This window comes from Phyllostomus discolor, chromosome 13 (assembly GCF_004126475.2).
Source record: "Phyllostomus discolor isolate MPI-MPIP mPhyDis1 chromosome 13, mPhyDis1.pri.v3, whole genome shotgun sequence".
In the NCBI taxonomy this organism is placed as follows: Eukaryota; Metazoa; Chordata; class Mammalia; order Chiroptera; family Phyllostomidae; genus Phyllostomus; species Phyllostomus discolor.
The window spans coordinates 38,107,788-38,134,059 of record NC_040915.2 but is presented as its reverse complement, the minus strand read 5'-3'; the positions used below and the strand labels follow the sequence as shown (position 1 = coordinate 38,134,059).

The following is a 26,272-nucleotide window of genomic DNA, read 5'->3' as shown; positions in this document are numbered from 1 at the left end:
TTTCTATGTTGGTTAAAGATATTCCATAGTAGAAAACAATAATCAATACTTTTGTCAGTTCTGGTCATCTGTTTCCACTCCTGCCTTCATTCTTGCTCACCTCAGTGTCCGCTGCAGGACGCAGTCCGTTTGCGTGTCAGAGGACTACTGTGATCCCGTTTTCCTTGCCTGGGTGAACGATGGGCCTGGGGCCTTTCCTGCCCAGCCAGGGAAGGTGAACAGATGACTGCCCAGCATCAGAGGAGTAGTCACAGATGTGCTGCTGACCAGGGAGTGTCCACTCGTTCCTTCCGTTGTACGGAACCAGCCCCCAAGTGGTGACGCGTGTACAAGCGTGGCTGTCCTTACAGACGCCGCTACCCCTCCCTGAGCTCTGCGCACTCTCTAAAATCGCCATGTGATTGGTGCCTTATCGTTTTTCCGTGTTCTTTTCCCAGTGCTTTGTCAGACCTTCATCAAGATGGGGCTGCTGTCTTCTTTCACCTGCAGCGACGAGTTCAGCTCGCTGAGGCTCCATCACAACAGGGCCATCACTCATCTCATGAGGTCCGCCAGAGAGAGGGTCCGGCAGGTGAGCGCCGGGACGGGCACGCCGTGTGCGGCGCAGACGGCAGCGCTTTGCTCCAAGGGGATGTGCTTTAAAGCGTTAGGGAATCCTGACTCTAAGACAGGGCTATAGAAGTGCTGACTTTAACGTGTTTATTTAACAAGTGTTTGAGAGTGACTGCTGTGTGTTAGGCGCTCTTGTACCCGCAGTGAACAAAACGATACCTGCCGGCACGGTGCTTCCGTTGTGAAGAGGGGGCAGTCAACCACGGGAAAGTAAAAATAAGTGAAAATAAATGGGGGGCTGGGTGGTGATAGGGGTGAAGGGGAAAGGGACTTGGCAAATGTGTGACTGTTGCATAGCGGGCAGGGAGGGCTCGCTGCGACTCAGAGCCAGGAGCTGAGGTCGGAGCAGGAGCCGTGCGGAGCCCGGGAGGGAAGGTACCTCCCCAGGGAGCAGCGTGCAGGCGTGTGGGGAGCTGACAGGCAGCCTTGTGTCTGGGGGAGCGTGGGGGTTGGGGGAGCAGAGGGCAGCGAGAGGGACGATGGAGTCGGCTCCCGAGACCATTGTAATTGGTTTGCACCCATAAAAACAGGCAGCATTGCAGGGTTTTGAGCACAGGAGGGACATCACCCGAGTTAATGTTTTAATGGGGTCAACCAGCTCTGTGTTGAAGATAGACCGAGGGGGCCGAGGGCAGAAGGGGGGGTCAGGTGCGATCACACGGGCCGGAAGAGGTGGTGGCGGCGTGGAACGGGTGGTGGCGGTGGCGATGTGAGGCGCGGTCGGTTTCTGTGTGTTTTGGAGGTAAAATCAGCAGTACTTACCGAGGGAGCTGCTTGGTATGCTCTCCGCTTCGTCAGCAGACAGCAAGGACACGGCATTTTCAGTGGTCACCTTCTAGTTAGGGGAGAAGTAGTTTCAATCGTAAGCTTTTAGGTAACGTTGAAAAAGCCATTGAGTCCTTTTTGATTTTTTTAGTATTGTGTATGCATTGGGGACTATCAATATGGCATTGAATTTTGATAGATTCCTTATTTCATGAAATTTTCGAAATGCTTTTAAAAATAATTTTTTTTTATTTTAGGATCCCTGTGATGATAATTCTCATATCCACAAGATCAGGTATGTATTGAATACTTTTATGGTTATTTAAATATTAAACTATCCAAAAGAAGTCAGGATTAAGATTTAGTCCTAAATTAATCAGAAATTAGTCTTGGGTTAAAAAAATATTATGGTTGATATAGTTTGTGAAAATAAAACCTTGGTTCTTAGCAATTAATTACTGCTCCCAGTTGTCCTTTTTATTTTTATAATTTTATTTATTTTTAGAGAGATGGGAAGAGAGGGAGAGAAACACTGGTGTGTGAGAGATACATTGACTGGTTGCTTCTCACACTCCCCCAAATGGGGACCTGGCCTGCAACCTAGGTGTGTGGCTTGACTGGGAATCAAGCTGGCGACCCTTTGGTTCTCAGGCCGGCGCTCAGTCCAGTGAGCCACACCAGCCAGGGCTCATTTCCCTTCTTTTCAAAAAAATAATATTTTTTTTTGTTTTTTGCTTTTAAAAAATTTTCCTCCTTTTTGATCCCCTGTTGCCCTCACTCACTGTGGACCCCATAAGCCCCACCCGTAATTCAGAGCAATGATATCTAGTCTCTGTCGGGAAGATCATTGAATTCTGGCCGTATTTTGGAAATCCTAGTTTAAAGTCTGTAACTTGTCTGGATAATTCAGAAATTTAAGTAACTTTATTACTGAGCTCTGCTAAATCAACTTCTGCCTGTTAGTCATTGAATACTAATTACTGGTAAAATACTTAGATTAGTGATCCTTTGCTATCTTTTAAAAAATGTTTTACTTATTTTTAGAGGGAGGGAAGGGAGAAAGAGGGAGAGAAACATCAATGTGTGGTTGTCTCTTGTGCACCCCGTCCTGGGGACCTGGCCTGCAACCCAGGCATGTGCGCTGACTGGGAATCGAACCTGCAACCCTTTGGTTCTCAGGCTGGTACTCCTTGTTATCGTTATCACCCTGTAGATTTGCTTAGCAAATGTTTTCTTCATAGAGAATGAAAAATTTCATTTTAGCCCATCCTTTCCAAACTGCCATAATGTAGTGCTAACCGAGGTGGGCAGGTTCGTTAGTAGTCGTATGGTGAACGTGAACTTCCCTGGAATATCCTGACGCCCTCACGCTTCAGTGTTGACTGATTGCTTGCATTTAACTTCTAGGTCAAGGGAAGTGGCCTTCGAAGCACAGACTTCACGGTACTTGAATGAGTTTGAAGAGCTCGCCATCTTGGGAAAAGGCGGATATGGAAGAGTATACAAGGTTGTTCGGCACATATTTTTTTTTTTGACCTACTGCTTTAAATAAATGCATTTTGAGAAGTTGTTTTCATTATTTAAAGTATGCAAAGGAAAATTCCTATGGAAATTCCAAAGGAAAAAGTATATTTACTTTTCATTAAGATTTGTCATTTATGGGGAAGTGGGCAGGGTTTCATTTTTCCCTAATCATGTTGGTGGTTTCTGTGGATTCTGGAAACTTGGAGTTTTTGTTCTGTAGTTAATTTTTATTTAAAATACATTACTGAAGAGAATTGTGCTGCTGTGTTTGGGGCTTCCCAGAGCCCTTTGGCCCGTATTCTCATCCTCCGGACTCGGAGCTTCGGGGGTCTGGTCTCGCCGTGCCGTCTGCAAGCTCCTGTCCCGGCCGAGCCCCTGACTTCCCCGAGTGCAGTGGAGACGACGCATGTGTTTAGCCGAATTCTCTGTCCCCGGCGAGTTTGGGTTGTCTAAGTTCAGCCTAAAGAAGAACCTACGTTATTCAGTAGAAATGTAATGGTACTATATACTTTTTCTTTTCCTCTGCTTTTTAGGTCAGGAATAAATTAGATGGACAGTACTATGCAATTAAAAAAATCCTGATTAAGAGTGCAACTAAGACAGATTGCATGAAGGTAAGATTTTCAAAATTTATCTACTTTGAATAGTCGAGTGTTTAAGTTTTTTTGAAGGAGTTTTGTATACGTGAGCGAGAGAGTGACTGTGTGTGTATGTGTGTGTGTGTGTTTGTATTTGGCAAATATTAGGCGGGGTGGATTGCCAGCTTACTAAGAATGGGTTACAGTAACAAACATCCAAGCTAAATTTTTGACTTAACTTTATTTTTTTTAAGGATTTTATTTGTTTATTTTTAGAGAGGGAAGGGAGGGAGAAAGAGAGAGAAACATCAATGTGTGGTTGCTGGGGGTCATGGCCTGCAACCCAGGCATGTACCTTGACTGGGAATCAAACCTGCGACACTTTGGTTCGAAGCCCGTGCTCAATCCACTGAGCTACGTCAGCCAGGGCTTGACTTAACTTTTTATAGGCATTTCAGATGGACCACATTTCGGGGGTTGTTGCTGGGGAAACTCATTTTTAACTAGATTATTCATGTACAGTACAGCTTGTTATGAGAAAATGTGAGCTCCGTTCAGGCCCAGTCTTCTCCCCGACGAGCTGTGTGGTCCTGGGCAAATGACCTTGTCTTCTAGGCCACTCCTGTCTCCTGCCCTTGAAATAGTGGTGACCATGTGATTCCTTTACCTTGTGGACTGGACTTACGTATAGGGGAATGATTGTAAATGAAGCGTGCAAAGTGCACAGTGCTATACACACATGTGCCTTTAGCGGCTGTCACAGAGTTTAGGCTGCTTACGCACCGGGCTTCCACTGCTTGCTCCGGAACAAGCGGTGTTTGATGCCGCGAGCATTTACAGACGGCCAGCGCACGTTCCATCTGAGTGTGCTCCCCCCCAGGTGCTACGGGAGGTGAAGGTGCTGGCGGGCCTGCAGCACCCGAACATTGTGGGCTACCACACTGCTTGGATAGAGCATGTTCACGTGGCCCAGAAGCAAGGTAAGCCCTTTCGGGTTAGACAGGGTCGAAGGTCGTCAAAGCTCAGCCCGTGGGCCAGATCTGGCCTGCCCCTGTTTTTGTGCATCCCATAAGCTGAGAGTTTTTTTCTTTTTTTCTGTTTTGAAAAATAATAAAAGGCACCAAACAGAGAATATTTTGTGAGCATTGTTTGAAATTCCGCATTTTATCATCAGTCAGTACAGTTTGTTAGAACACAGGCTCATTCTTCGGTACTGTCAGTGTCTGCTTTTGCGTTGCCACAGCAGAGCTGGGTAGCTGTGGCCGAGCCTCTGAGGGCTGGGAAACCTGGAGTGTTCGTGATCAGGCCCTGCACAGAGTTTGCCGGCCCCTCCTATAGTGGAACAGCTTTTTTATGGTTCCTCAAGTGCACCAGTCGCTTGAATAAGATTGTATTGTACTTTGTAAAAGGTCATGACATTTTAAAAAATTTTATTTATTAATTTCTAGAGGGTGGGGAAGGGAGGGGAAGAGAGTGAGAGAAACATCAGTGTGTGGTTGCCTCCTGTGTACCCCCAAGTGGGGACCCGGCCCACAACCCAGGCATGTGACCCGACTGGGAGTTGAACCAGTGTCCCCTTGGTTCACAGGCCAGCACTTAATCCACTGAGCCACACCAGCCAGGGCAGGTCATGACATTTTTAGACAGGTGGTTTCACTTGGTGTTATTTGTATATTTTTCTGCCTTTGACTATAAATTAGACAATCAGGCTGCTTGAAGATTTGCTTTTGTTTTTGTTCAGCAGATAGAATTTCTATCCAGTTGCCATCTCTGAAGGTGATCTCTGTGCAGGAGGATGACAGGTGTGTGGACGGGTGTGGCCTTCATACAGGTTAGGTGTCACCTGTCACCTGCACTGGGTTGCCTTTGTGTTTTGCTGTTAGGATCTCAGGGGTGTTTTAGATATGTTTTTTTGCTTATTTTCCTTACAAAATGTCAAATTATCTTCTCCCATTGGATATTTCCTGTCAGTATTTTAAATAAATGTGGCTGCTAGAGAGATTTGATACCTTTTCCCCCCAGAGGTTTTATAGTAAGACTCATACAGATTTGAAGGAACAGTTGAGTTACTCTTGATCTTTTTTTTACGTTCATTATCATCTTTACTGTATTTTTTTCCTCCAGAGATCAATATGATGTTACAAATGATGAAAGTAACAGCTCATCCATTATCTTCACCGAAGGCGACTCGGGAAAAGAAAAATCCTTAGGAGAATCTGGCCCTGAAAATCAGAATAACAAACTGGTGAACTACACCACCAATGTGGTCACAAGGGACCCCAGTGAATTTGACTCGTCCATTGAGTTCCAAGAAAACGGCTTGGCTCAGCTGTCTTCTGGATCCATTGTTGAGAACCAGCTGCCACTTAGGCTCAGCTCAAACGTAGGAGGGAACTTCACCTCCACTGAGGAGTCTTCCGAAGAAAACCTGAACTTGGTGGGACAGGCAGAGGTAGGTTACACTCCCTGGACCTGCCGGTTCCATGTTTACCGCAGTAACTGTGCGGAGGACTGGGGTTCGGTACGGCCTCCGCGGCACCCAGCAGACTTCCTGCCCGGCACTCCGCCCGCCCTCCCTCTGCGCCAGCCCGTCCGCCCCGCGTCCGTGTCCGGCCTCTTCTGTCCCGGTCCCCCTGTGTTTGGTCTTCCCTCCCTCACGTGCTGTCTCCTCCTCTTCCGGGTCACTCCCTTCTCTAGATATTCTCACACGTGTACTTCCGAGTGGGGAGCGTCATGCATGCTCTGTTTCTGTTGTGCGTTAGCGTCATGCTGTAAACATGTACTTATGCGGAAAGGTTTGCTGCGCTTTGAACATGGCTGTAGGAGCGAGTCCGGGTAGGACTGCCAGGTCAGCTTCCAGGAGACCGTCGCTGAGGGTCGCACTGGTGTGCTGGTGAGACTCGCACGTGCTCTCCCCAGTGTGAGTATTAGTGTCAGGAAAACCTGCAGATTAGCGGGGTCTGCACGTCGATGGTCACACCGGATTACAAAACTGCACACACAGAATTAACTCCTGTCGTCAGGAACTCGTGGCTGTGTGCACGTGGTCTTTCTGAAACGCGAAACCTTGAACAGGTTCCCCTGAATGCAGAGGAGCTGGGTTTGGGGGACTCTGAGTCGGAATGGCTTTATGTCTCGGGGATGAGCTTGGAAACTTCTCCTGACGCCTACATCAGTGGGCAGCCGAGGGCTTCCATTCCGCGCACCCTGTCCTCGGACGTCATACACAGTGTGAAGCCAGCCGAAGTGTGCGTGTGCCTCGGGTATGCGCAGAGTGGCAGATTCCCATGCAGCCGCTCTTCGACTCCTGACCTTAGCTGTCGAGACTGTTCAGGTCGTGAGCAGGTCGGTTCCAGTGCCTCAGGGTCACATCCGAGGACTCTCTGCCTTTCCGTGTCTGCCTAGCTCCAGCCGGCCTGCCCCTGCCCGCTTGGATTGTGACGCACAGTCCTAGGCATTGGTTTCCTTCTCCACCTCCTTCACTAGGCCTTGGGCCTCTTGGGCAGGCCTGTGCCTGTCCCCTCCGCCCTCACCACTTAGGCCAGTGCTTGGCCTAGAGTAGGCAAGTTTTGACCCAAGGAATCACGCAGTGGTGCGGAGATGGGAGCCAACGTTGTGTCGCCCCCTAGGTGCAGTACCACCTGATGCTGCACATCCAGATGCAGCTGTGCGAGCTCTCGCTGTGGGACTGGATAGTGCAGAGGAACACGCGAGCCCGCGAGTGTGTGGACGAGGCTGCGTGTGAGTACCAGTGGGTCTGCCGGGGTGGGCCTGCGAGTCCGGGCGGGAGGGTCTGCGCCTTCTGCCTCCAGGTGCTTTAGATGGGGAGAAATCACTTTTTTTGAGCCAAAGAAATAATTATGCTTATTTCAACATTTTTCAAGGACACAAAAGTATTTGGAAGTTAATTTTATCTGTGATAGATACATAGTTAGTTGATATTTAATCAGTAATGCACTAGAATTTGGGTATTTGATTTTGGGTGGAAAAGGTCTTTCAAGTACAATCTAAAAAAAATTTTTTTAAGGAAAACATTTAAACACTTGTTTCGTTTTTTTAACCTGAAAACGTGGCAGTCTTGCAAAAAGAAACCCCTATAGGAAGTCATGTGGTCAAACGCTTGTCTCCTATGAGGTCCAGATTTCGCCCCCGCCCCGGCAGTTGTCCGTCCTCTAGAAATGCTGTCAGGCAATATTTTAAAAACATCACAGCAGCGATTCCCAACTGGGGCAGCACTTTGGGATCCCTTGGGGAGCTTCCAGAAAGATGTCGTCAACAGAAAAGAACTTGGCAGTGGAGAAGGCCGGCACGCACCGCCTCCGCGCCCACGGCCAGCGTCGGCAGTGGTAGCTCGTGCCAGTGCTTGCGCCATCGACAGGCTGCGACGAGAGGGCGCTGCGTCTCCGGTCTTCCTGCCCGGAACCCACAGTCCCAGTGTAATCACGAGAAAGGCCTCGGGCACATCCCAGCCGGGGCACCTTCTACAGAACACCTGGCCAGCACTTCTTGAACCGCCCAGGCCATCAAACGCAGGGAAGGTGTGACACGCCATCACAGACCAGGGCAGCCTCAGGGGACGTGCCAGCTGGATGTAGTGTCAGTGTGGTGTCCTGGCTAGAACCCTGGCACAGACACGGGACGCTGGGTAGAAGCTGGAAACCTGGGTAAACTGTGGACTTGTGTCCATGTTGGTACATTAGTTGTGACAGATGTACCGTATGGAAAAGCCCGCCCTGCACATCTACCCAGGCAGGGGGTTGGTCGCTTCAGTGTGAGGATGTCACAGCAGAGGTTCTTGCAATGGAACCAGTGCTTTTACACACGTGCGTGTACACACACACACACACACACAGAGGCCCTGAGTTGTATGCCAGGTGGTGTGAAGGAGAGTGAGTAGGTGTGAACTGTTGATCGCACAGTGGGCTCGTTCAGGGTGGAGAAGGGGCATGCAGTGTTCCTGAGCTTGGAGGTCAGCACAGGCTGATGATTTAGAGTGACTAAATACAGAAGGGCTAGTGAGTTCTTTCTCTGTTTCTAAACTCACTTGGCTGGAGACCGTCAGGATTTGTTCTCCATCGATTTTTATCTGCGTTAGTCCTGCAACCCTCTCCGTGCTCGGGACTCGCCTCCTCGGCCGTCGTGTCACCAGATGAAGTCACTCATTTCCTTCCGTCCCATACACTCCATTTGTGGGTCGTTTTTGGAAAATGAGTTCCAGATCTTGTACATGATGAAGCTCATCCCTCGGACTAACAAAATTCATCTTTCTTCTTACTCCATGACGGGTGATAGGGTCTTCAGTCCACAGTGGGCCACGATAACAGATTAGTAGCATGAAACCCCAGGGTGGCAAGGGTTGAAGGGGACCTGAACATGATTTAATCCAGCCGCCAGGTGCCTGGGAATTGTGTACTAAGTAATTGCTACAGGGGCTCCGAGAGACACGGGAGGTCTTTCTGCTGACAGAGTCCCGTGAAGGTTGGGGGCTTCACTAGCTGCGGAGCCCTCCCTGGTGCTTCGTAGGTTTGACCCGTTTTTGGAGCGTGGACTTTGTGGAAACTCTGAATGTTGTGTAGGTGTCAAATGTCAATGCAGTTAACATTTAACATGTAAATGTTAGTGAGTAAAAACAAAAAAAAAATTAGAAATGAAATTTTTCCTTTTTTTTAAAATTCAGGTCCTTATGTTATGGCCAGTGTTGCAACCAAGATTTTCCAAGAGCTGGTGGAAGGTGTGTTTTACATACACAACATGGGGATCGTGCACAGAGACCTGAAGGTAGGTGGAGCGGAGACGTCACCAGAGTTTCTGGTCAGGGGGACGTGGTGTCGGTTCGTTGAACTAAATGGGACCGGGTACCCTAGTTCATCTGTTAGGAGGGTGTCGTTATTTTCACGTGGATCATGGTTTTACAGGTTCAGAATGTGAAATCTTTAGATTGAATTCAAAATCAGTAAACTTCAGGCACTTGAATGTTCTCACTGGTTTTCGGGTGGTGAATGCACTCTGAGTACATTGGTGATTGATGGTGCTGAGTATGCTCAATGCCGACAGGAATATTGATCTGTTGTTTCAGACTTAGAGGTGAAAATCTGTTTCTGTAATTGTCTGTCTCAGAGGAAATTTAAAATGGGGAATTTTGTTCTGCCGTTTTCAAAATCTATGGTTTCTGACTTCTATCTACGAAACACTATCAGGAGAGAAGATATATTTACTTCTTTGGCTGACCATCTTCAATTAACTTGCTTACTGTGGGGGCAAAAGTTAAATCATGGAAAACGCATCTAAAAGAATAGTTAGGAACAAAAAGTTAACATGCGAGTCTTTATTGTTTGAAGGGATGCGAGAGTCCATAGTTTGTCCGCGTGGGGTGGACAGGGCTGCGGGTCAAGTGTCTCTGGGCCCGGGGCTCGCCAGAGGGCAGGGTTGGAGGGACTGGAGCCCGAGGCGTGGACACTGTGAGGTCTTACTTCGCGAGGCAGGCCAGGTCGTAGCCCGCGTACACGGCCCTGCACATCTTCCCAGGGAGAAGGCACTCCACGTGGTGTCTATGCCTCTCACCGTAAAGGTTTCTGACGTTTCTTCTACAGATGTCCTCTAGGGACAGGGGTTTCCGAGACAGCTCTATTAGGGATTCCCTTAAGGAGCGGAATTCTGGGAGCATGATTCCCGCAGGGAGAAGTCCTTGGTTATTGGTCAGCCTCAGAGGGTAAGAGCAGTAAAGCAGCTTGGCGAGAAGCGCCTTGTCTCTCACGTTGGAACGGCGCTGGAGGTACACGTGTATGGGGGACTCCCCGTTTCCCGTCAGGATGTTAACGTCGGCTCCGAATTCCAGCAGGAGGCTGATGACCGCCTCGCTGCCTGCAAAGCACGCCTCATGGATCGCTGTTTGGCCGCTGCGGTCCTGGGCATTGACTTCGGCCCCGTGACTCAGCAGCAGACGGATGCAGCTCAGCCCTGCGTCCAGCACGCGGCCCGCTTTGCTGCACGCAGTGCACACCGCCAGCTTCAGGGCCGTGTTCCCCGTGGAAGGGACCGCGCAGTTGACGTCTGCTCCACAGGCGATGAGCGTCTCCGCCATCTCCTCGTTCAGCAAACCTGCGGCCATGTGAAGCGGCGTCCTGCTGGACTCATCAGTAACGTTGACCTGGGCACCGTTTCGGGCTAAGATGGCGAGACCTGGATGGGCCCCATACCTTATGGCCAGGTGGAGGGGTGAATACTTGTGTCTGTCGTCCACCTGAGCGTTCACGCGCGCGCCGTGCTCACACAGGATGCGGAGGCATGCCACGGCGTCCTTCTGAAGGTCCGCCAGGAGCCTGTGGATCCTGTTCCCCGGCTCCGTCCGCACGGTAGAGGCGACCGGCCAGTGCAGCAGCATCAGGTGGAGGGTGGTGAGGCCTCGGGCGTCCCTGGAATGGGTAGTGAGCGCTGGTTACACTAGAGTCATGTGGGAATGGCTCTACGTGGAGAATTAGTGCTTACTTAAGAAGGCAGCGTTTACTGGAAGTCATCCCCCTTAATTAGCTCAAGGAGGTGTTTGAATTCTGCAGGGCCGTTGAATTTCTCAGGGTGCCACGCCGCAGCACGTTCTCAGTGGGGGGTGGGCGTCAGGGTGGTGTGTGTCAGCGTGCAAACGGGCCGGCTTCCTTGGGCAGCTCGTTTTCACGTTGCTGCCCCTGCGGGGCTGTGGCCTCTTCAGTGCCGTGTCTGAGTCGTTTTCGCCTCCCTCTCCCCCTCACCCCCTCACCCGGGGCCGAGCTGAGTCAGCAGCCATTCAGTACAATTTACGGGGACTTGAGTACAATCTGGCGTCACCGTAGAAGTGCCGCAGAGGGCCACCGCTGCCCTGGGCTCAGTGGCTCTGCCCCTGCCCTGCACCTGACGCACTCCCCACACGTGTGGGTGATGGGGTGTGTCTGGAGTCCCACAGCCACTCTGCGGTTGGTGAGGCCCGCCTGTCTTTGCTCCCTGCGTCCACCCGGGAGGAATGCGTGTTTTATGACTTGGCCCCCATCCACTCCTGTCCTGAAGTCTCTCAGGATTGCCCCCAAAGCCCCTTGGTTTGGCAGAGGAAAGGGGAAGGACTGTGGTGAACATCTGACTGCTCACTGAGAAAGTGAGAAAGTGGCCTTCAGTTCACGTGTGTGTGTTCAGTGTGAGCCCTGGGCGAGGGCTCCGGGGGAACAGCGGGCAGCAGCCCCGGGCAGGCCGCGCAGTCCGGTGCGGAAGACAGGAACTGCGTCTGAACAGCTCGGTACACATGCAGGCAGGCGGAGGTCTCACAAGCTGACCTGGGGTGGCCCACAGCTGACGGGCAGGAGGGGCCGTGCGAGGAGCCCCAGAGAAGCACGGGTTAGTGCGTGGTGGCTGTCGGGCCCTGGGGAGACAGAGAGAGGCCTGCCGGGGTGGGGGCGGGTGGTGCTCGGGGAGAGAACGTGTGAGGATTTGGGGTTTGCCTTTCAGTGTTGCCGAGGAAGAAGCTGTACTGTTTTCTGCCCTGTAGCTCTCCCTTTCATCCAGGTGGTATATATTAGGCACTTAGGCAGTGTCAGGCATTGGTTTTAGGTGGTGAAGATGTGTCTGGTGAGCAAGAGAAGCTTCTCTGTCATGATGCGTGCCTTCCGGAGGAGGTGATGAAGAAAGTCGCTGCCTGTTTACATTTTGTTTTTCACGTCTAACAGGCATGTAAACTCCCCGAGGGCCGTGATCAGGGCTTAATGTGTCCTCCACAACACCGTGCTGGGCACCTAGTCCTCAGGGCGCTTCAAGTGGCCGACTGATTTGTGCCCTTGTATTTTTTCCTGCCTTTTCAGAGTATCTCATCTAATCAGTAAAGAATCGGCCCATTCAAAACATGGTAATTTCTAGTCCACAGCCCCCCAAGAGTGGATGAGTCCAGACATGACCAGGAAAACCAACATGTAAACCACGTGTATCCTCATTTAGAAATGGTCCCTGTCGCGTTACCTCACTTCCGGGTCAGCGCCGTGCTCCAACAGACAGTGCAGACTGTGTGCCTTGCGGTGCTCCGCCGCCAGATGGATGGGGACGGTGGGCTGCATCTGCTCCGGGGGGAAGCCACAGTGCATTATGGGTAGCCTCCTGTTGTGATGGTCAGCAGTGATCGCGGGATCAGCTTCCATCCCAAAGGAAATTAGTGCTCTTGGTGTCTCGCTTTGCTCTTTTTCTGGTATGCACATTGAAATTTTCCTTTTCTTTTTTTGTATATATACATTTTAAAGATTTTATATATTTTATATATTTATTTTTGGATAGAGAGGGAGGGAGGGAGAGAAGCGTCAATGTGTGGTCGCCTCTCACACACCCCAGGTCCGGGAGACCTGGCTGCAACCCAGGCTTGTGCCCCAGCTGGGAACTGAACCAGTGACCCTTTGGTTCACAGGCTGGCACTCAATCCACTGAGCCACACCAGCCAGGGCTGAATATTTTCCTTTTCTTTGCCTGTTTTAAATGACCCAAAGCCAGTGAATTTCATATTATAAAGTTTGTAGGTTAAATAAAGGCACATTTACTAAGACAACACACATAACTTAATTAAAGCTTTGAACGTTGACCCTTGTAAAGAGCTCATAGTGTAAAGTTAATGGCAGTTGCCGTTAAGCCACATAGTCTTTAAATTATCCCACAGGGTGACAGGCAAGTGTTGTGTGTTTTAAGGTCGTGCCAAAGTCATGGTATTGGTGATAAAAGCTACACTTTCAGGGTTTCAGAGATAACGCAGCAAATGTCCTGTGATTGGCAGGGCTGCTTATGCTGGTTCTGAAAAACCCGATGTAAGTGTGGCTTTCCAGCTTGGCCTCGGGATAAGAGGGCGGGGTAAAGGAGAGCGTCACGTTCGGGGGAAAAAATGTGTAAAGGTACTAGTGATTGTGTAAAAGTTTATAAAGTGAAAAACTACATGTAAAAACAGGAAAAGAGGACTCCATCACACCGACATAATCCCCCTGGTGTGTCTGTGAGGATGACCGCGTTCCTCCGGCCACACGACTCGGGTCTTCTCCCCATCACCGTGAGAACTGGGAGGTCCAGCCTCGGCGTGGGAGGGCAGCCCGGAGGCGGGCTCGAGTTCCCAGGAACTCGGCGGTGTTCCTCCTGAAAGAAACATCACGAGCCTTTTTTCTAAAAGCGACAGAGCAGCAAAGAGGGTACCTGGGGCCGAGGTGCTCCGGAGCTGGCGGAGCTGGCCAGAACGGTCAAGGGCCGATCGACGGGGTGGCTGCGTAGGAGTGCCCGGATGGCCGAGCAGTCTTCTCTCAGTATGGCTTCGTAGAGCTGGGTGTGCAGCGCCGCTCCGGGCGACCCCTCGTCCAGCGGCCTGGCCCCGTCGGCGGCCAGCTCCCTGCTGCTTTTCTTACCAGCGTTTCCCATGAGAATCGAGAAGCACTTCGGGGTGAGACTTATGAGGTCAGGGAAGACTTGTTACAGAATTGGTCAGCTTCCGTGTCTTTACGATTCCTTCCGTTCTGTTCTAGAACCGTTCTAGAATTGTTGGGAACCCTATCCGTGAACACAGCTCATTTTCATATCAGAGCCAGACTCTTTCAGACTTTGTTCCTGTATCACATGGTGCCGAAGAGACGCACAGTGACAGGGTGTCCGGCCATTCGGCGTCTCTGGGCCACACTGGAAGGAGAGTTGCCTTGGGCCACACGTGAAATACACAAACACTAGTGAAAACTGATGAGCAATAAAAAAAAAGGTTTTTAGCAAATTTATGACTTTGCATCAGGCCACATCCATAGCCGTCCTGGGCGGTTCCCCTGGTGGTATTTCCCACTTAATGACAAAACACATCCAAACTATCACCCGATGTGTAAGATTCTTCCTACTTTCTCTTTCCATTCAGCTATAAAAAACTAGCAAAGCAGAAACAGAGGAATTTATACATTAAAACAAGTTAAAATTGCTACATTTAAAATAAGAAGACACAGCTTTTCCCCTGACTGTGTAGAAGTCCCGCTGCCCCAGCACGGGCGCTGTGCTTCCCGGGTACAGGGTCAGCTTCACGGGGGGACATTTGGGGCCTGGGGTGGTTGCTGAACTGGAGGAGCTCAGCGTGGCCTAGTCACGCCCAACCCTAGTTAACAGAATCGTCCGGGAGCTTTAACTGTTTTCATTAAGAAAACAGACGTCTCTGACTGCCGGTGAGGACAGCAGGTGTTAGAAGCTTCCTGGTGACGCGGGTGTCCGGTTAGGGCTGGGGCTCACCTGTGTGCAGGCAGGCTCCGCATCCGTGGTCCTCAAACTCGGAAGGACAGCCTGGGTCCGCCCCCGGGATTTTCATCTGTCTGGTTTGGGGAATGGCGTGGGGAAGGCTTAAGGTTTCCTTAAAGCTCCCTGGACGCTCGAGCATGTGGCCGAGTTTGAGAGCCACTGCTCTGAGCTTTCACTTTTGAGGGGCCGCTTGGTCCTGAGTTGAACACCCTTCCACATCCACACACGTTTGCTACTTGATTTTGGCGCACCGAGGAGTTGACCTGTTCCTCTGTTTACAGCCCAGGAACATCTTTCTGCACGGCCCCGATCAGCAGGTGAAAATAGGGGACTTCGGCCTGGCCTGCGCAGACATCATACAGAACACGGCCTGGGCCGCCGGGAGTGGGCAGAGTGAGTTTGCAGAGGCTCTCCCCACCCCCCTCCCCCGCCCATTAAAAGAAAAGATTGGTCAGGGTGATTCCGGGAGGGGGGGGGGGGGAAGGGGGCGGGTGGATGTGAGGAAGGCATGGGGCGATAGATGGTAATGGAAAATATACAGTCAAATAAGATGTCAGTGTGTAAAGATAATCGTGAAGATTGAGTAGCAAAGAGGAGTTCAAAAGGAGCCCCCGTCATTCCCCGGGGAGCTGCCGTGCCGGACTCGGCGTCGCGTTCTTTGATGTGTCCACGCTCATGTGTAACGGGCGGCTCTTCTGACCGCAGGGGCGCCGGCACACACTTCCAGAGTGGGGACCTGCCTGTACGCGTCCCCCGAGCAGTTGGAAGGGTCCGAGTACGATGCCCAGGTATGTTTCCTGCCCCTTGCCGCCTCCCCGGGCTTGCCTCTGCAGTCGGGGACGAAGGCGGCAGTGCGTGCCATGGGGCCCCCCCCCCCCCCCCCCCCCGACGCAGAGGCGTTGTCACAGGTGGCAGTTCTGCGGCCCACCTGTCACATCAGACGGCCAGAACAGGAAGGAGGCCTCGCTTTGCATTTGAACCTGACCGAGTTGCTTTTTAAGCTCTTACTATTTCTAAGCCCGTGGGTGTGACGACAAAATGGTTTTGAAAGGAGTTTTCCCCTTTGGAATTTCACCGTCACCTCAAGAAGCCAGAACTCGGGAAGCCTCTTTTCAGCCTTTCATTCTTCTGTTTTCAGACCTAAACAAACACGGAATAATGCTGCCAGGCAGGCTGTCACTCGAGTCCCTTTGAAGTAGGCACCACAATGTTTTAGACCGCATGGTCCCTGGAAGGAGTGTTAAGTAAAATCCCTTTCTCAACATAAAAGCCTAGTAATTTTCTTCCTTTTGATGAATCATTCAACGTTTCCATGACTGGGAGAGCTGCCAGAAAGAAACATAGGTGCTTCTAAAATCCTGTCTAGTCCGGATCTTCCTAAAAAAACCCTGTTTTCAGGAAAAGCATCACAGATTTTATGCAGTTTGTTAAAGTTGACCGAGACTGCTTCCCTGTGAATGAAGCAGAAGTGACACTGGAGGTGGCCCTGGGACCCGTGTGGCCCCGAGGCTGGTGTGCAGGTGCGTGAGCTCACACCTGCCTCCATTGTGCCAGGCCTGGATCTCCGAGGTGTGGGGGGGTCAGGTGTGTGGTAGGGACTGCTGTGGGGGTGGCATCACCCCTGCCCCTCACCAGGCTGGCTGTCCTTTCTGCTAGGAGCCCCTTTTTGGTACGACAGGGGTGGGGTTTGTGACAGTGCCTGTCACCTCGCTCTCAGAGCAGTGCGCGTGGCTGGCAGAGAACGCCGTGAGCAGGGAGCCGGCCTGCAGTGTCCCTTCCTCGCAGTGTCCTTTCCCGGACGTCCTCCCGCGTTTGGGGGGACGCGCCCTGCCTCGGAACTGCATGCCTGCCTTGTGCTTCGTCACTGACCGACTCTCCCCGCTTTTCCAGTCCGACATGTACAGCCTGGGCGTGATCCTCCTGGAGCTCTTCCAGCCGTTCGGGACGGAGATGGAGCGGGCACGGGTCCTGACCGGTTTGAGGACCGGGCAGATACCCGAGTCCCTCAGCAAGAGGTGTCCCGTGCAGGCCAAGTACATCCGGCAGCTGACCAGGAGGAGCGCGCCCCAGAGGCCGTCGGCGCTGCAGCTGCTGCAGAGTGAACTTTTCCAGGATTCTGGAAGTGTACGTACGGTCTCTTTTCACTGTGTGAAGCTTAGAGTTCGTTTAAGCTGTGAACCCTGCTTTGTAAGGAGAGCAGAGAACACAGTTTATGGAAACAACACACGGGAAGCCGCTCTCAGAGTTCCCAGCAGCACCCTGTTCGCCGTCCACGTGTGCGAGACGGCCGCTGCCTGCTCTGAAGGTGCGGCTGCAGCTTCGTTTCTGGCCTCATCTTGCTAACTGGTGTGCGAGCTTTCGTCAACGATCATAACAAGCCTCCCAGTGGAAAGGGACACGGAGCAAAGCGTAGAGGGCCGCAGGCGTTCTCAGGGCGGGGGGCGGGCGAGCCGGCCTCAGGCCCTCAGCGGGCGCCTGGGACTCTGGGGTCCTGCCCCCGGTGGGCTGTGGCCCCGAGCAGCCCGTTCCCTTCCTCACGGACTGGCGGTGTGAGCCATCCGTTCTGTTTCTCGAGAAACTGAGTTAAAAGCTCCATTCAAAGGAATGTTCACAGATCCTTGGCCTGCTCAGTGTGGTCCTCAGACCAGCAACAGCAGCATTATCTGGGTGCTCCACCCCAGACCCCCGGGTCGGAATCCGCATTTACTGAGACCCTGAGTGGCTCACTCCCCTGGTGCTGGAGCTGCGTTGCACGAGGGCAGTGGTTCTTAAACTGCCGTCTCCAGGCCAGCGGCAGTGTCCTTGGAGCCTGACAGACCTCCACGGCTCTCTCCCCTCCCCCGACGGACCGGGATGGGGTGGGGGAGGGGCCAGTCATCTGTGCTTGAACAGACCCTTGAAGTGATCCTTTAGTGGGTGCCACTTGCAGGGATTCTTTAGTTGGTTTGTCTTCTATCTAAGGCTTACTAATTTTTGAGTGGAAGAGTGAATTCTACTAGCTGGAACAGGTAGGTGGAATAGTTCTGATTCTTTGAAGATGGTAGATGTGGTTGTTAAATGATCTCCTCAGATTGGAAGGGATTTTCTAACTCCCAATTAAGGTAGCTAGTAGAGACCAGTTATTCGGTATTTATGGTGACGAATACTCCTGGCTTGTAGAATTTTTTAATAAAATCACCTCTACACACGTACACACCTAAAATCCGTACGTACAGGCAGTCCTCGCTTTGCATGTAGAGTAGGAAGCGCTGTAAAAAGGACCATCCTCAAACCAGGCAGAGGAGTCTTAGTACTATCAGTGGGGGAGCTGTTACCCCGTGACCTTAAAAATATTTATCAGCACACTGAAACTCTTTTGTCAGCTACAGATGTGCACGGAAGTTAAAAAACGCTAGAACTCACGTCTGGTGCAGTGCGACTGAGAATTAAAGTGTTTCAGGAGCAGTGTGAACACTGCCTGCTGTGGCTCCCCCTAGAACTTAGGCGGGGAGTGACGCTCCTTGCTAAGTTTGGACCCAACTTCTGTCTTCTGCACTGTTGATGTTGTGAAGTGTCTCCCAGAGTTCTTTCCGCGTGAGGTTTCTTGCTGGTGTCACTCACTGTGGGGCAGCTCCATGTTTTCCTCGCTGTGTTGACGGGCCCCTTTCCTGGGGGTCCCGTGGCTGCCCACCAGTCTGGTGGCGTTCCCACGCCTGCTCTTCCTTCGGTGACACCGTTTCGGATCAGTTCCGTTCTCACCTCCAGCATTCCTACTTCTCATCAGCTTGTTGCACTTCTGTCTTTGTGGGTCGGTTCCCTCTTTCAGTTGTCCATTCTTTAAACACTGTCACCTGGGTCTGTCCCTGGGAGACAGGGAGCGCAGCTGCACCCGGGGCCCGTGACCAACCGGCAGACTCCGAGGGAAGTGATGGGACTGGCCCGGACCAGGACGTGCATTGGCGGTTTAGTGTTTTGTGACTGACCCGCGTCTTACCCTACCGCCGTGGTAACTGCCGCGCGGACCACGTCGCTGGGTGACCGGCCCGATTCCCCGGAACTCGTGACTGGGACCTGTGCGTGCTGGGGCTGTGTGGAGTGAGGCATGCCTGTGTATTTACAGGATGAAACCGTTTCAACGGAGCTTACATTTTCTGTTTCAGGTTAACCTCACCCTGCAGATGAAGATACTAGAGCAAGAAAAAGAAATTGAGGAACTAAAGAAGCAGCTCAGCCTCCTTTCTCAGGACAGAGGGGCTAAGGATGACACGAAAGAGGGTGATGTTCCCGTCTAGCTCAGTCAGGCTCCAGAGATACGCAGGTGGGCTTCCACTGGATAAGCTCAAGTCAACTGGAATGTACAGCTTTAGTCTTCGTTAGGGCACATGCAGACGGTGTGCTGCCGCGCTTAGTTGCAGTCAGTAAGCTGGTACTTCCTAAAGTGAGGTTGCTTCTCCCCGGCGTAGCTCTTTCCTGATCTAGCTTTTTGAACTTGACTGCTCCAAACTAACCCATTGTGCTCTTTCCCCTCTTGTCCCACAACCTCCTGTTCCTGGGTCGCCTAGATTGTCCCGTCCCGCAGACTAGATGTTTAGACATCCTCCATTCTCTTGAGCGCTACTGACCACCAAACCCTCCTCTAGAAGCTGCCACTGCAGAAACCGGTGTCCTGCGCCTGCCTCTCACTGCCCAGGCCCAGCCAGTGCTTGAGAGGGACTGGTGGTTCCGACAGGTGACGCTTGTCCTGACCCTGTCTCACAGGGCCAGTTAACTACCAGAGGGCAGCTCTGCTCATGCCCTGGCGCAAAGGCCTCTGCTGCCTCCAAAACAACTTCGCCCTCTTAGCCGTGTGTGTCGTCCAGCCCGTTTCTGTTATCCCCTCCGCCTTGGCATCACTGTGCCCTTCCCAAGCTCTGTGCTGCCCGCCGAGTGACCTCAGAGCCGCCCCGGTGCCAGGGTTGCTGCCTCTGCCACCCCCGTCCTGTCCCCACGGCATTTTCTCAGCAGCGGCTCCTGCGCTCCTCAGAGGTGACAATATGTGTTGGCTTTTATACCCAAAGGTGCCTGCCATGTCGCCAGCATGGTGTACTACACACGGTATCACTCAGTTTTAAAATAAAACGAAAACCACAAATTATGTGGTGGTTTTATTGGTACTTGACAACTGGCCTAAATAAAGAGTCTGATTTTGGTACAAGTCCCTTTACCATCACAGGCACGAAACAGCACTACTCTCAGACTCTAGTCTGAATCCCCTGAAAGTCAGTTCCCGAGTCACTGAAGGAGCTTGAGGGCCGTGCTGAAAGGCGCCAGGTTCTCGCAGGCCCGCAGCCACCTCTGCACGTTGGCCGGCACGGGCACGCTGCAGCCTCCCGTCTGCCGGAGCGCGGACCACAGCACGACGTCCGCCACCGTGAGCTCGCCCCCCACGAGCCAGGGGCTGTTCCCCAGAGCCGAGTTCATGGAGGAGAGCACGGAGACTTTTTCTTTACTGCTTCCCTCTTTCAGCTGGAAAGCAGCTGCATCGACCCAGCTATCTATGAGTGTCGAGTGGACTGCGTCATGCTTCTGGCCAAACAGGGAGAACAGAAACCGTGCAATGTTCCCTTCCCCTTCGATGGGACACATCCTCTGGACGCTGAACTTCATCTGAGTCTTCGGCACTGAAAGGAAAGCACCCCACGGATGTCATCGGTAGCAGCACCCACAGAAGCACTCGTACCCGGGGAGGGGACTCGCTGACCATGAACTTGTGGATGGGAAAATGGACCTCCAAGACCACATGTTCAGGTGTAATAGTCATGGAAGTTTAAACTGTGTTTAAAGAACACAGACTATGTGCTAAGAAAGTAACCATGTCTGGTACCTGACTGTGAGTTTTCAAGCCAGGAACCTCAGGCCATCCACTCCACCCTGTGGGTTTGCAGGTTGCAGGCCCGGAGACCCCGAGCCCCCTCTCCCCGGTCAGAGACCCTTTGTACCTCCCTAGCCCCTGCATTCGTGAGGGTGGCTACGGATCACTGGGTGACCAGTACCTCCCCTCCCTCTCTGTGAACTAGCAGGGGGGGGGGGGGGCACTCTTCAGTGTGATGAGTGGGGGTACTCTGCCACCCTGTTGGCCACTTGGAGAGAGAACACCAGACACCCCTGCTCCGACGGCGCAGACGGGACCTCCCCAAACCTGCGCTCTCCGCCGGAGACCCTGACCCTCCCGGAGGAAGGAGGACATCTTTGGGTCAGGGTTCACCTGTGCTGCTGTTGCACATTGTGCCCTGACAGCGTGTGATGAAGAGTGTACAGCGATGAGTGTCACTGTGCCAGCACTTGCTGCCTCGTTAATAAAATCACGGTGCCCACTTCATGACACGGTGTGAGTCGAACCCAGTCCCCTCTACTCACCGTTCTTCCAAATCAGAGTAAAACCCAGCTGGTACTCGTGGCGGGGCTGTTTGTTGGTCCGCTCGCCAAAGCACCTGAGGAGGTTTTCCGGCACATTCCTGACTGCTGAGTGGGTGTGAACTGTGGACAGGACCTTGTAGCGGTCGCAGAGCAGCTGGTGCAGCACGAGCAGGGAGAGGGGGGGCGAGGCGGGGTCCGCGTTGATGACGATGTCCTTCAGAGCCCCGTAATCCTGGGGGGGGGGACCCGAACACAGCAGAGGATGTTAACGGTGGTTTGTGTGTGGACTTGTCCCAGGCGCTATTTTAGGCCCTAACGCCCAGGGAGGAGGTGCTACCGTGATCCCGCCTCGCAGCCGAGGAGGTGCGGCCCGGGGAGACCAGTGACTGGCCCAGGGTCACTCAGCTCGGGGGAGAGTGGGGCCGGGCTCTGAGCTGACGCCGTCCCCAAGTCCTCGCACTGCTGGCCCCCGACAGAAGGCTGACCTGACCGTCAGATTGGGAAAGCCACGGATTAGGAATGGCACTTCCGCTTGTCCCTGAGTTTTAAAGGCACAGGCAATCACAGTCAGCGTTCCGTACCCGCAGGTCCCACACCTGCAGATCCAGCCACCTGGGGGCTGAAAATGACTTTTGATCTGCAGCTGGGACCCCGCAGGTGCAGAGGGCCGACTGCACGCCTTGTTCCATGTCATTTTATGTAATGGACTCGCGTATCCGTGGATTTTGGGACCTGAGGGGAAGGCTGGAACCAGTCCCCTGCGGATATGGGGGGCGGGGAGGCATATTCCACGTACCAAATCTCCCTAACACCTGACAGCACACAGTTTCTGCATCAATTTGTGTCTGCGTTACCTGCCAGTGAAGAGTCTCTTGAATTGGCTCAAAGTATCACTGGTGACGAGAGGTGGAGGGGACTCTAATGAGCTAGGTGTTCCCTAAAGCACAAAAACCTCCCGCCTTCATAGACTCGGACTTTATTTCTGTGCACTCAACTATCACTACGAGGGAACTCACAGCCTGGCTCTCTGGACACAGCCCGCAGCGACCTGGCCCTGCCTGGGAGCTACGACGAGTGCTCTACAGTGCCTGGCTCACACCTGTCACTGTCGCCGTGCCTTTGGAGGTATCAGAATTCCTCTTCAGCAGCATGTGCCCTGAGTCTGGCACAGCTGGGTGTGGTCACTGGCTCATCAACTAGCCTGGCTCCCTGTGGGCCCGGCCAGGTCGCACTGGCACCGCTGTGCACGCAAACACGTACCGGGTGGTGGGAGGACGCGTGTGCGGAGGGACTGGGGTTACCAAACAGAGCCCCGGGACAGACACTAGAACACCACCTCCACTGTTCAGGTCCTTCAGTAGTACCATTCCTGTCGCCAATTCTAGAGGGGGCAATTAGTGGGCTTTCTTGGGACAAACCCTCTGGTGCCCTGCAATAAATACTACTTTGTAATAACCTTTACTTGTCACAGTATACCCTACATTAGGTGAAGACTGCTGACTGTTCATTAAAGGTGGCTGATCCAGCTTCACTTTAATAGAAAAAAAGGAATTTAAGCAAAACACACTTGAAATATGAGACCGTGACTGGCTTTTAGCGATCTACTTCAACGGGGTTGGCGGGACTTTTTTGCGTGGGCAGGCAGAGCCCCGAAATTCAGGCTCCTCTCAGAGTCAGGGCCGACACCTGTCCCTCCAGGGCTCAGGCTGCTGGAGCGTTACCCGGATGGGGGCAGCTGCAACCCGACTCCCTCCTCTGCCCTCTGCACCCGGTCTGGGAAGTCCAGACCTTGCTTTGGCCCCACTCATAGCCCATGAAGCTGCTCTTTGCAACGGCACAGTCTCGTGGGGGAGAAAAAAGAACATGCCCTTTCACCACCTCCAAAGACTAGCCGGCCGTGGCCTCATTCCCAGGAGCCCCGTTTTCCCGCACTAGCCACCACCTACTGTGCTGACGTTCTCGGGCTTGACGTGAACTCACCTTTCCAAGTACTGAATTTAAGTCCAACGTGCTGGTCGGTAAAGCGGCGGGCTCGTCGGCTTGGATTATGTTGGTTACGTCCAGGTCGGCGTCTGGCGTCTGAATCATCTTGGAGAGACCATCGACTGCGGCTTTCAACTCGTACAGACGTTTTAAAATATGATCTTGGCGGGACTCAAGAGCGTGAAGAGACGGGTCAGATTCTCCCTAAGCAAACCAACACCGAGTGTTCATTTCCTCTGACATCACAGGAATCTGCTTAATGTGATCACTTGTCTTCTACTTACTGTCGTTCCACAAGTTATCAGACCTCCCACCTTTTAAAAAGACATTAAAACCAAGTAGCATAATCATCTAATTTTTCCACAGTCCAAGGGGTCCTGCAAGTCAATCCTCAAATGCTTTAAAACAAACAAATATGACTGAAAGCCACTTTGAAATTGTATGATTCTAATTTTTGGTAAGAATAGAAAATAAATACAAATTTTTATTCTTTATTCTTATCAAAACTTCTTAAACAGAAAAAGGGCAGTGAAAATGTGACTCAATTTATACTAATAGAAGGGAAAACGGAGCACACACATTTAAAAAGTGTGTTTGACTGGAAGTCTGCCCATGAGGTCAAATGATCATTCCCCAAATCATTCATTCTCAGGGCCGTCCTAGTATTCTCACCTTACAGTCACCTAGAACTTTTCACTGCTTATATGTATAACTTCATAAACACAGAACGCTTACATTCTTCATCCACTGAATCTCTGCATCTTTCTTGCGTGGTATAGTGACTGGTACACAGTAAGCTACCACTGATGTTTATAATAAGTCTTAAGTCAATATAGACTTACCTTGTAAAGTAATCTCAAGACACCTCCCAGTACAGTCACACTGTACAACCTATTACCAGATTCGTGAACTCTCACAACAGATAATTCATTCTGCACCGAGAAAATAAAACGAGCAAAAGGCTCATAACTAGACAGAACAGTCCAGGATATGGCAATGACCTTGAGGTTACTATAAATGGCATAATGTTAGGAATACAGGCTCACGTTTGTGTGCCGTTAAGTTTAATTCTCGGGAACTTCTGTTCCTCCTCTAGTCCTAATACTGCTGTCTCACGCTGATGTAATCCATCACCAAGTGCTGTCATTTCCTGGAATTCATGTGCTTCCCAGCCTGTCTGTCGCCACTGCCACTGCCCAAGTCCAAGGTTTTTTTTTCCACCTGGCCTCCCATGGCCTGTTGCCAGCCACCTAGTACTCATTCTGGTCCACCCCTCTAATCCATCTCTAGGGTGGCAGCTACACAGATGAAAACAAAGGCAGGTCCTGTCACCTCCTCCCCTGTACTAACCTAGGCTAAAACGCAAAGCCCTTAACCTGGCTTGAGAAATACCTTCTATACGATTTGCCCTCTGGTTGCCTCTTCTCATAATTCGCCCTTGCTCTGCCTCTCACAGTCCTTCGGATTCCTAAAACATACCATACCCCCAGGGGCCACAGGACTTTGACTCATTCTGTTCCCTCCAGCTCCAACACTCTTTCCTCTTCTCTCATCTCAGTCCCTCTTTATCCTAAGGAGGGGTGTCCAACCTGCTGCCCAGGATAGCTATGAATGCTGCCTAGCAGTATCATAAATTTCCTTAGAACCTTTCTTTTGTTCATTAGTTGTCATTAGTGTTGGTGCATATAATGTGTGGCCCAGAGACGCCAAAAGGTCGGACACTCGTGACACTGGATTCGAAAGCTGTCAATGCACTGAAACACTCAACCGAGTAACATGGCCTGTGATTAAAGCTGCCAGCACATCAGGATCTCCCCTCTAGATCTGAGGGATGAGGAAGTGCTCAGATCTGCTTTACCTGTCGTCCCTTTTAGTGTCGGCCTGCTGCTGTTCTTCCTCAGGCTAGTCTGTGACTTGGAATATTGCTTACCCATCTGTTTTACGCTACATGTATTCAGAAGCAGTTTATTCTTAGCGGTGCTCTCATCACACTGGACTTCTAATTACCCGTCTGTCCAGTGCCATCACCCGCTACAGAAGAGGGGCTGTGTGTCTTAAAAGTTAGAAGCTTTGGGGAGGGTGCCAGCGTCACCAATGGGTATACACTGCTGGTGAGAGCACACATCAGCACAACCGCTTTGGAAAGCAATTTATCTGGTAATTACAGTGGAAGACAGACCTGCCCGCCCAGTCAGCAATGCCATCCCTAGTAAATACTCTGCCTGCGTGTACAGAAACATTCTCTGCAGAACGAAGTAGCTAACAATAGAAACCAGCAGACATCCGTGAGCAGAGGGATGGGCAAGCCGTGGAGTTACAGTTACGCGTTGGGACAGCAGAAAGGACGAATACTCCATCATTTCACGTAACAAAAGCTAGTCCTGAAATTACGATGTCTAGAAGCAGGAGCTGGACCCGAGACACAAACTGTACGCTTCCACTCACAGCACGACTACGTGGTTTAGGGACGCATCGTTAGGTGGCACAATAAAGAGAGAAAAGCAAGATATGCTCACTGCAGCCGGGCCCGTTGGGGGTAGTTTAAGTGGGGCACTTACAACGTGTGTTACCGTGGGTGGTGGTGACACTAGGGTTCCCATTATTCCTAATATGGGCGGCACTGACGTGCTATTCGCTTTTCTGCGGGTAAAATTTCCGAATAATAGAGTTTAAGTAGCCACTAGCGAAAAAAGAAAACAGATAACACGACCGGGGCCTGGACAGTCCCCGACCCCTAGTCCTGCGACCCCGGGGCCCCGGCCACAGCGCCTGCGCACTAGGCGAGCGTCTCGGCGACTGCGCACTAACGGATGGGAGGGTGGGGATGGCGCGCTCCTACCTGCACGTGGACCGCATTCTGCGCCGGGCTGCTGCTTTTTCCGTGCACGTTGGGGAGCCGGTACATGCAGGTGGGAAGCTCTACATGGAGAGATGTTCCGCCCCCGTGATAGGGCTTTACCTGGTACATCGGCATCGTGGGGGCAGAGGAAAAAAGGTGGCGGCTGAGGGACACGAACGCCCAGAAACCGTGAAAGACACCACAGGCGGCGGCCACCTCCTTTCCGATCTAGCTCTTCGCGATCTGAAAGCGTAGTTTGTGTGCTCTAATTGGCCCAGACTCTGACGTCACGGCCTTTAGTACCACCAATCAGCGAGAAGCAGTTGGGAGCATCAGTTTCCGCCCCTACGCGGAAGGG

At 51.9% G+C, this 26,272-nt stretch overlaps 3 protein-coding genes across 5 annotated transcripts in view; 1 reads left to right on the top strand and 2 right to left on the bottom strand.

The window, feature by feature from the left end:
- Positions 1 to 21,642, top strand: part of EIF2AK1 (eukaryotic translation initiation factor 2 alpha kinase 1) — a 30,631-nt gene extending 8,989 nt beyond the window's left edge. Inside the window, exons 3-15 of one of the 2 annotated variants that reach the window (XM_028528687.2) lie at positions 438 to 571; positions 1,635 to 1,672; positions 2,785 to 2,884; positions 3,435 to 3,515; positions 4,360 to 4,459; positions 5,224 to 5,281; positions 5,604 to 5,931; positions 7,109 to 7,220; positions 9,157 to 9,257; positions 14,999 to 15,110; positions 15,423 to 15,505; positions 16,608 to 16,841; positions 18,857 to 21,642. In XM_028528687.2, the coding sequence (XP_028384488.1) occupies positions 438 to 571; positions 1,635 to 1,672; positions 2,785 to 2,884; positions 3,435 to 3,515; positions 4,360 to 4,459; positions 5,224 to 5,281; positions 5,604 to 5,931; positions 7,109 to 7,220; positions 9,157 to 9,257; positions 14,999 to 15,110; positions 15,423 to 15,505; positions 16,608 to 16,841; positions 18,857 to 18,988 (1,613 nt within the window). In that variant the 3' untranslated portion in view covers positions 18,989 to 21,642. Of the gene's footprint in view, positions 1 to 437; positions 572 to 1,634; positions 1,673 to 2,784; positions 2,885 to 3,434; positions 3,516 to 4,359; positions 4,460 to 5,220; positions 5,282 to 5,603; positions 5,932 to 7,108; positions 7,221 to 9,156; positions 9,258 to 14,998; positions 15,111 to 15,422; positions 15,506 to 16,607; positions 16,842 to 18,856 lie in introns of both variants that reach the window. The other variant, XM_028528686.2, reaches the window with a different exon arrangement.
- On the bottom strand, positions 9,681 to 14,992 carry ANKRD61 (ankyrin repeat domain 61). The gene is given in 4 exon segments (XM_036014192.1): positions 9,681 to 10,891; positions 12,450 to 12,547; positions 13,029 to 13,043; positions 13,653 to 14,992. Coding segments are annotated over 4 exon segments (1,278 nt in total). The 5' UTR covers positions 13,872 to 14,992; the 3' UTR covers positions 9,681 to 9,945.
- Positions 19,802 to 26,173, bottom strand: AIMP2 (aminoacyl tRNA synthetase complex interacting multifunctional protein 2). 2 transcript variants are annotated; one of them, XM_028528689.2, is made up of 4 exons: positions 25,915 to 26,173; positions 23,073 to 23,279; positions 21,093 to 21,324; positions 19,802 to 20,356 (listed from the first exon to the last, which is right to left on the bottom strand). In XM_028528689.2, the coding sequence occupies exons 1-4, from the start codon at positions 26,047 to 26,049 to the stop codon at positions 19,968 to 19,970; spliced, it is 963 nt and encodes a 320-aa protein (XP_028384490.1). In that variant the 5' UTR covers positions 26,050 to 26,173; the 3' UTR covers positions 19,802 to 19,967. The 2 variants fall into 2 exon arrangements, with proteins under 2 accessions (XP_028384490.1, XP_028384492.1); XM_028528691.2 differs by having other exon boundaries at positions 26,035 to 26,173.
- Positions 26,174 to 26,272: the final 99 nt, after the last annotated feature.

Excerpts from the sequence above, each read along its gene's own strand:
- AIMP2 (XM_028528689.2), bottom strand. The coding sequence starts at position 26,049 with ATGCCGATGTACCAGGTAAAGCCCTATCACGGGGGCGGAACATCTCTC. Across the intron at positions 23,280-25,914 it reads AGAATGCGGTCCACGTGCAG|GGAGAATCTGACCCGTCTCT; the intron begins GTAGGAGCGCGC and ends TGGTTTGCTTAG. Across the intron at positions 21,325-23,072 it reads TAAATTCAGTACTTGGAAAG|GATTACGGGGCTCTGAAGGA; the intron begins GTGAGTTCACGT and ends CCCCCCCCCCAG.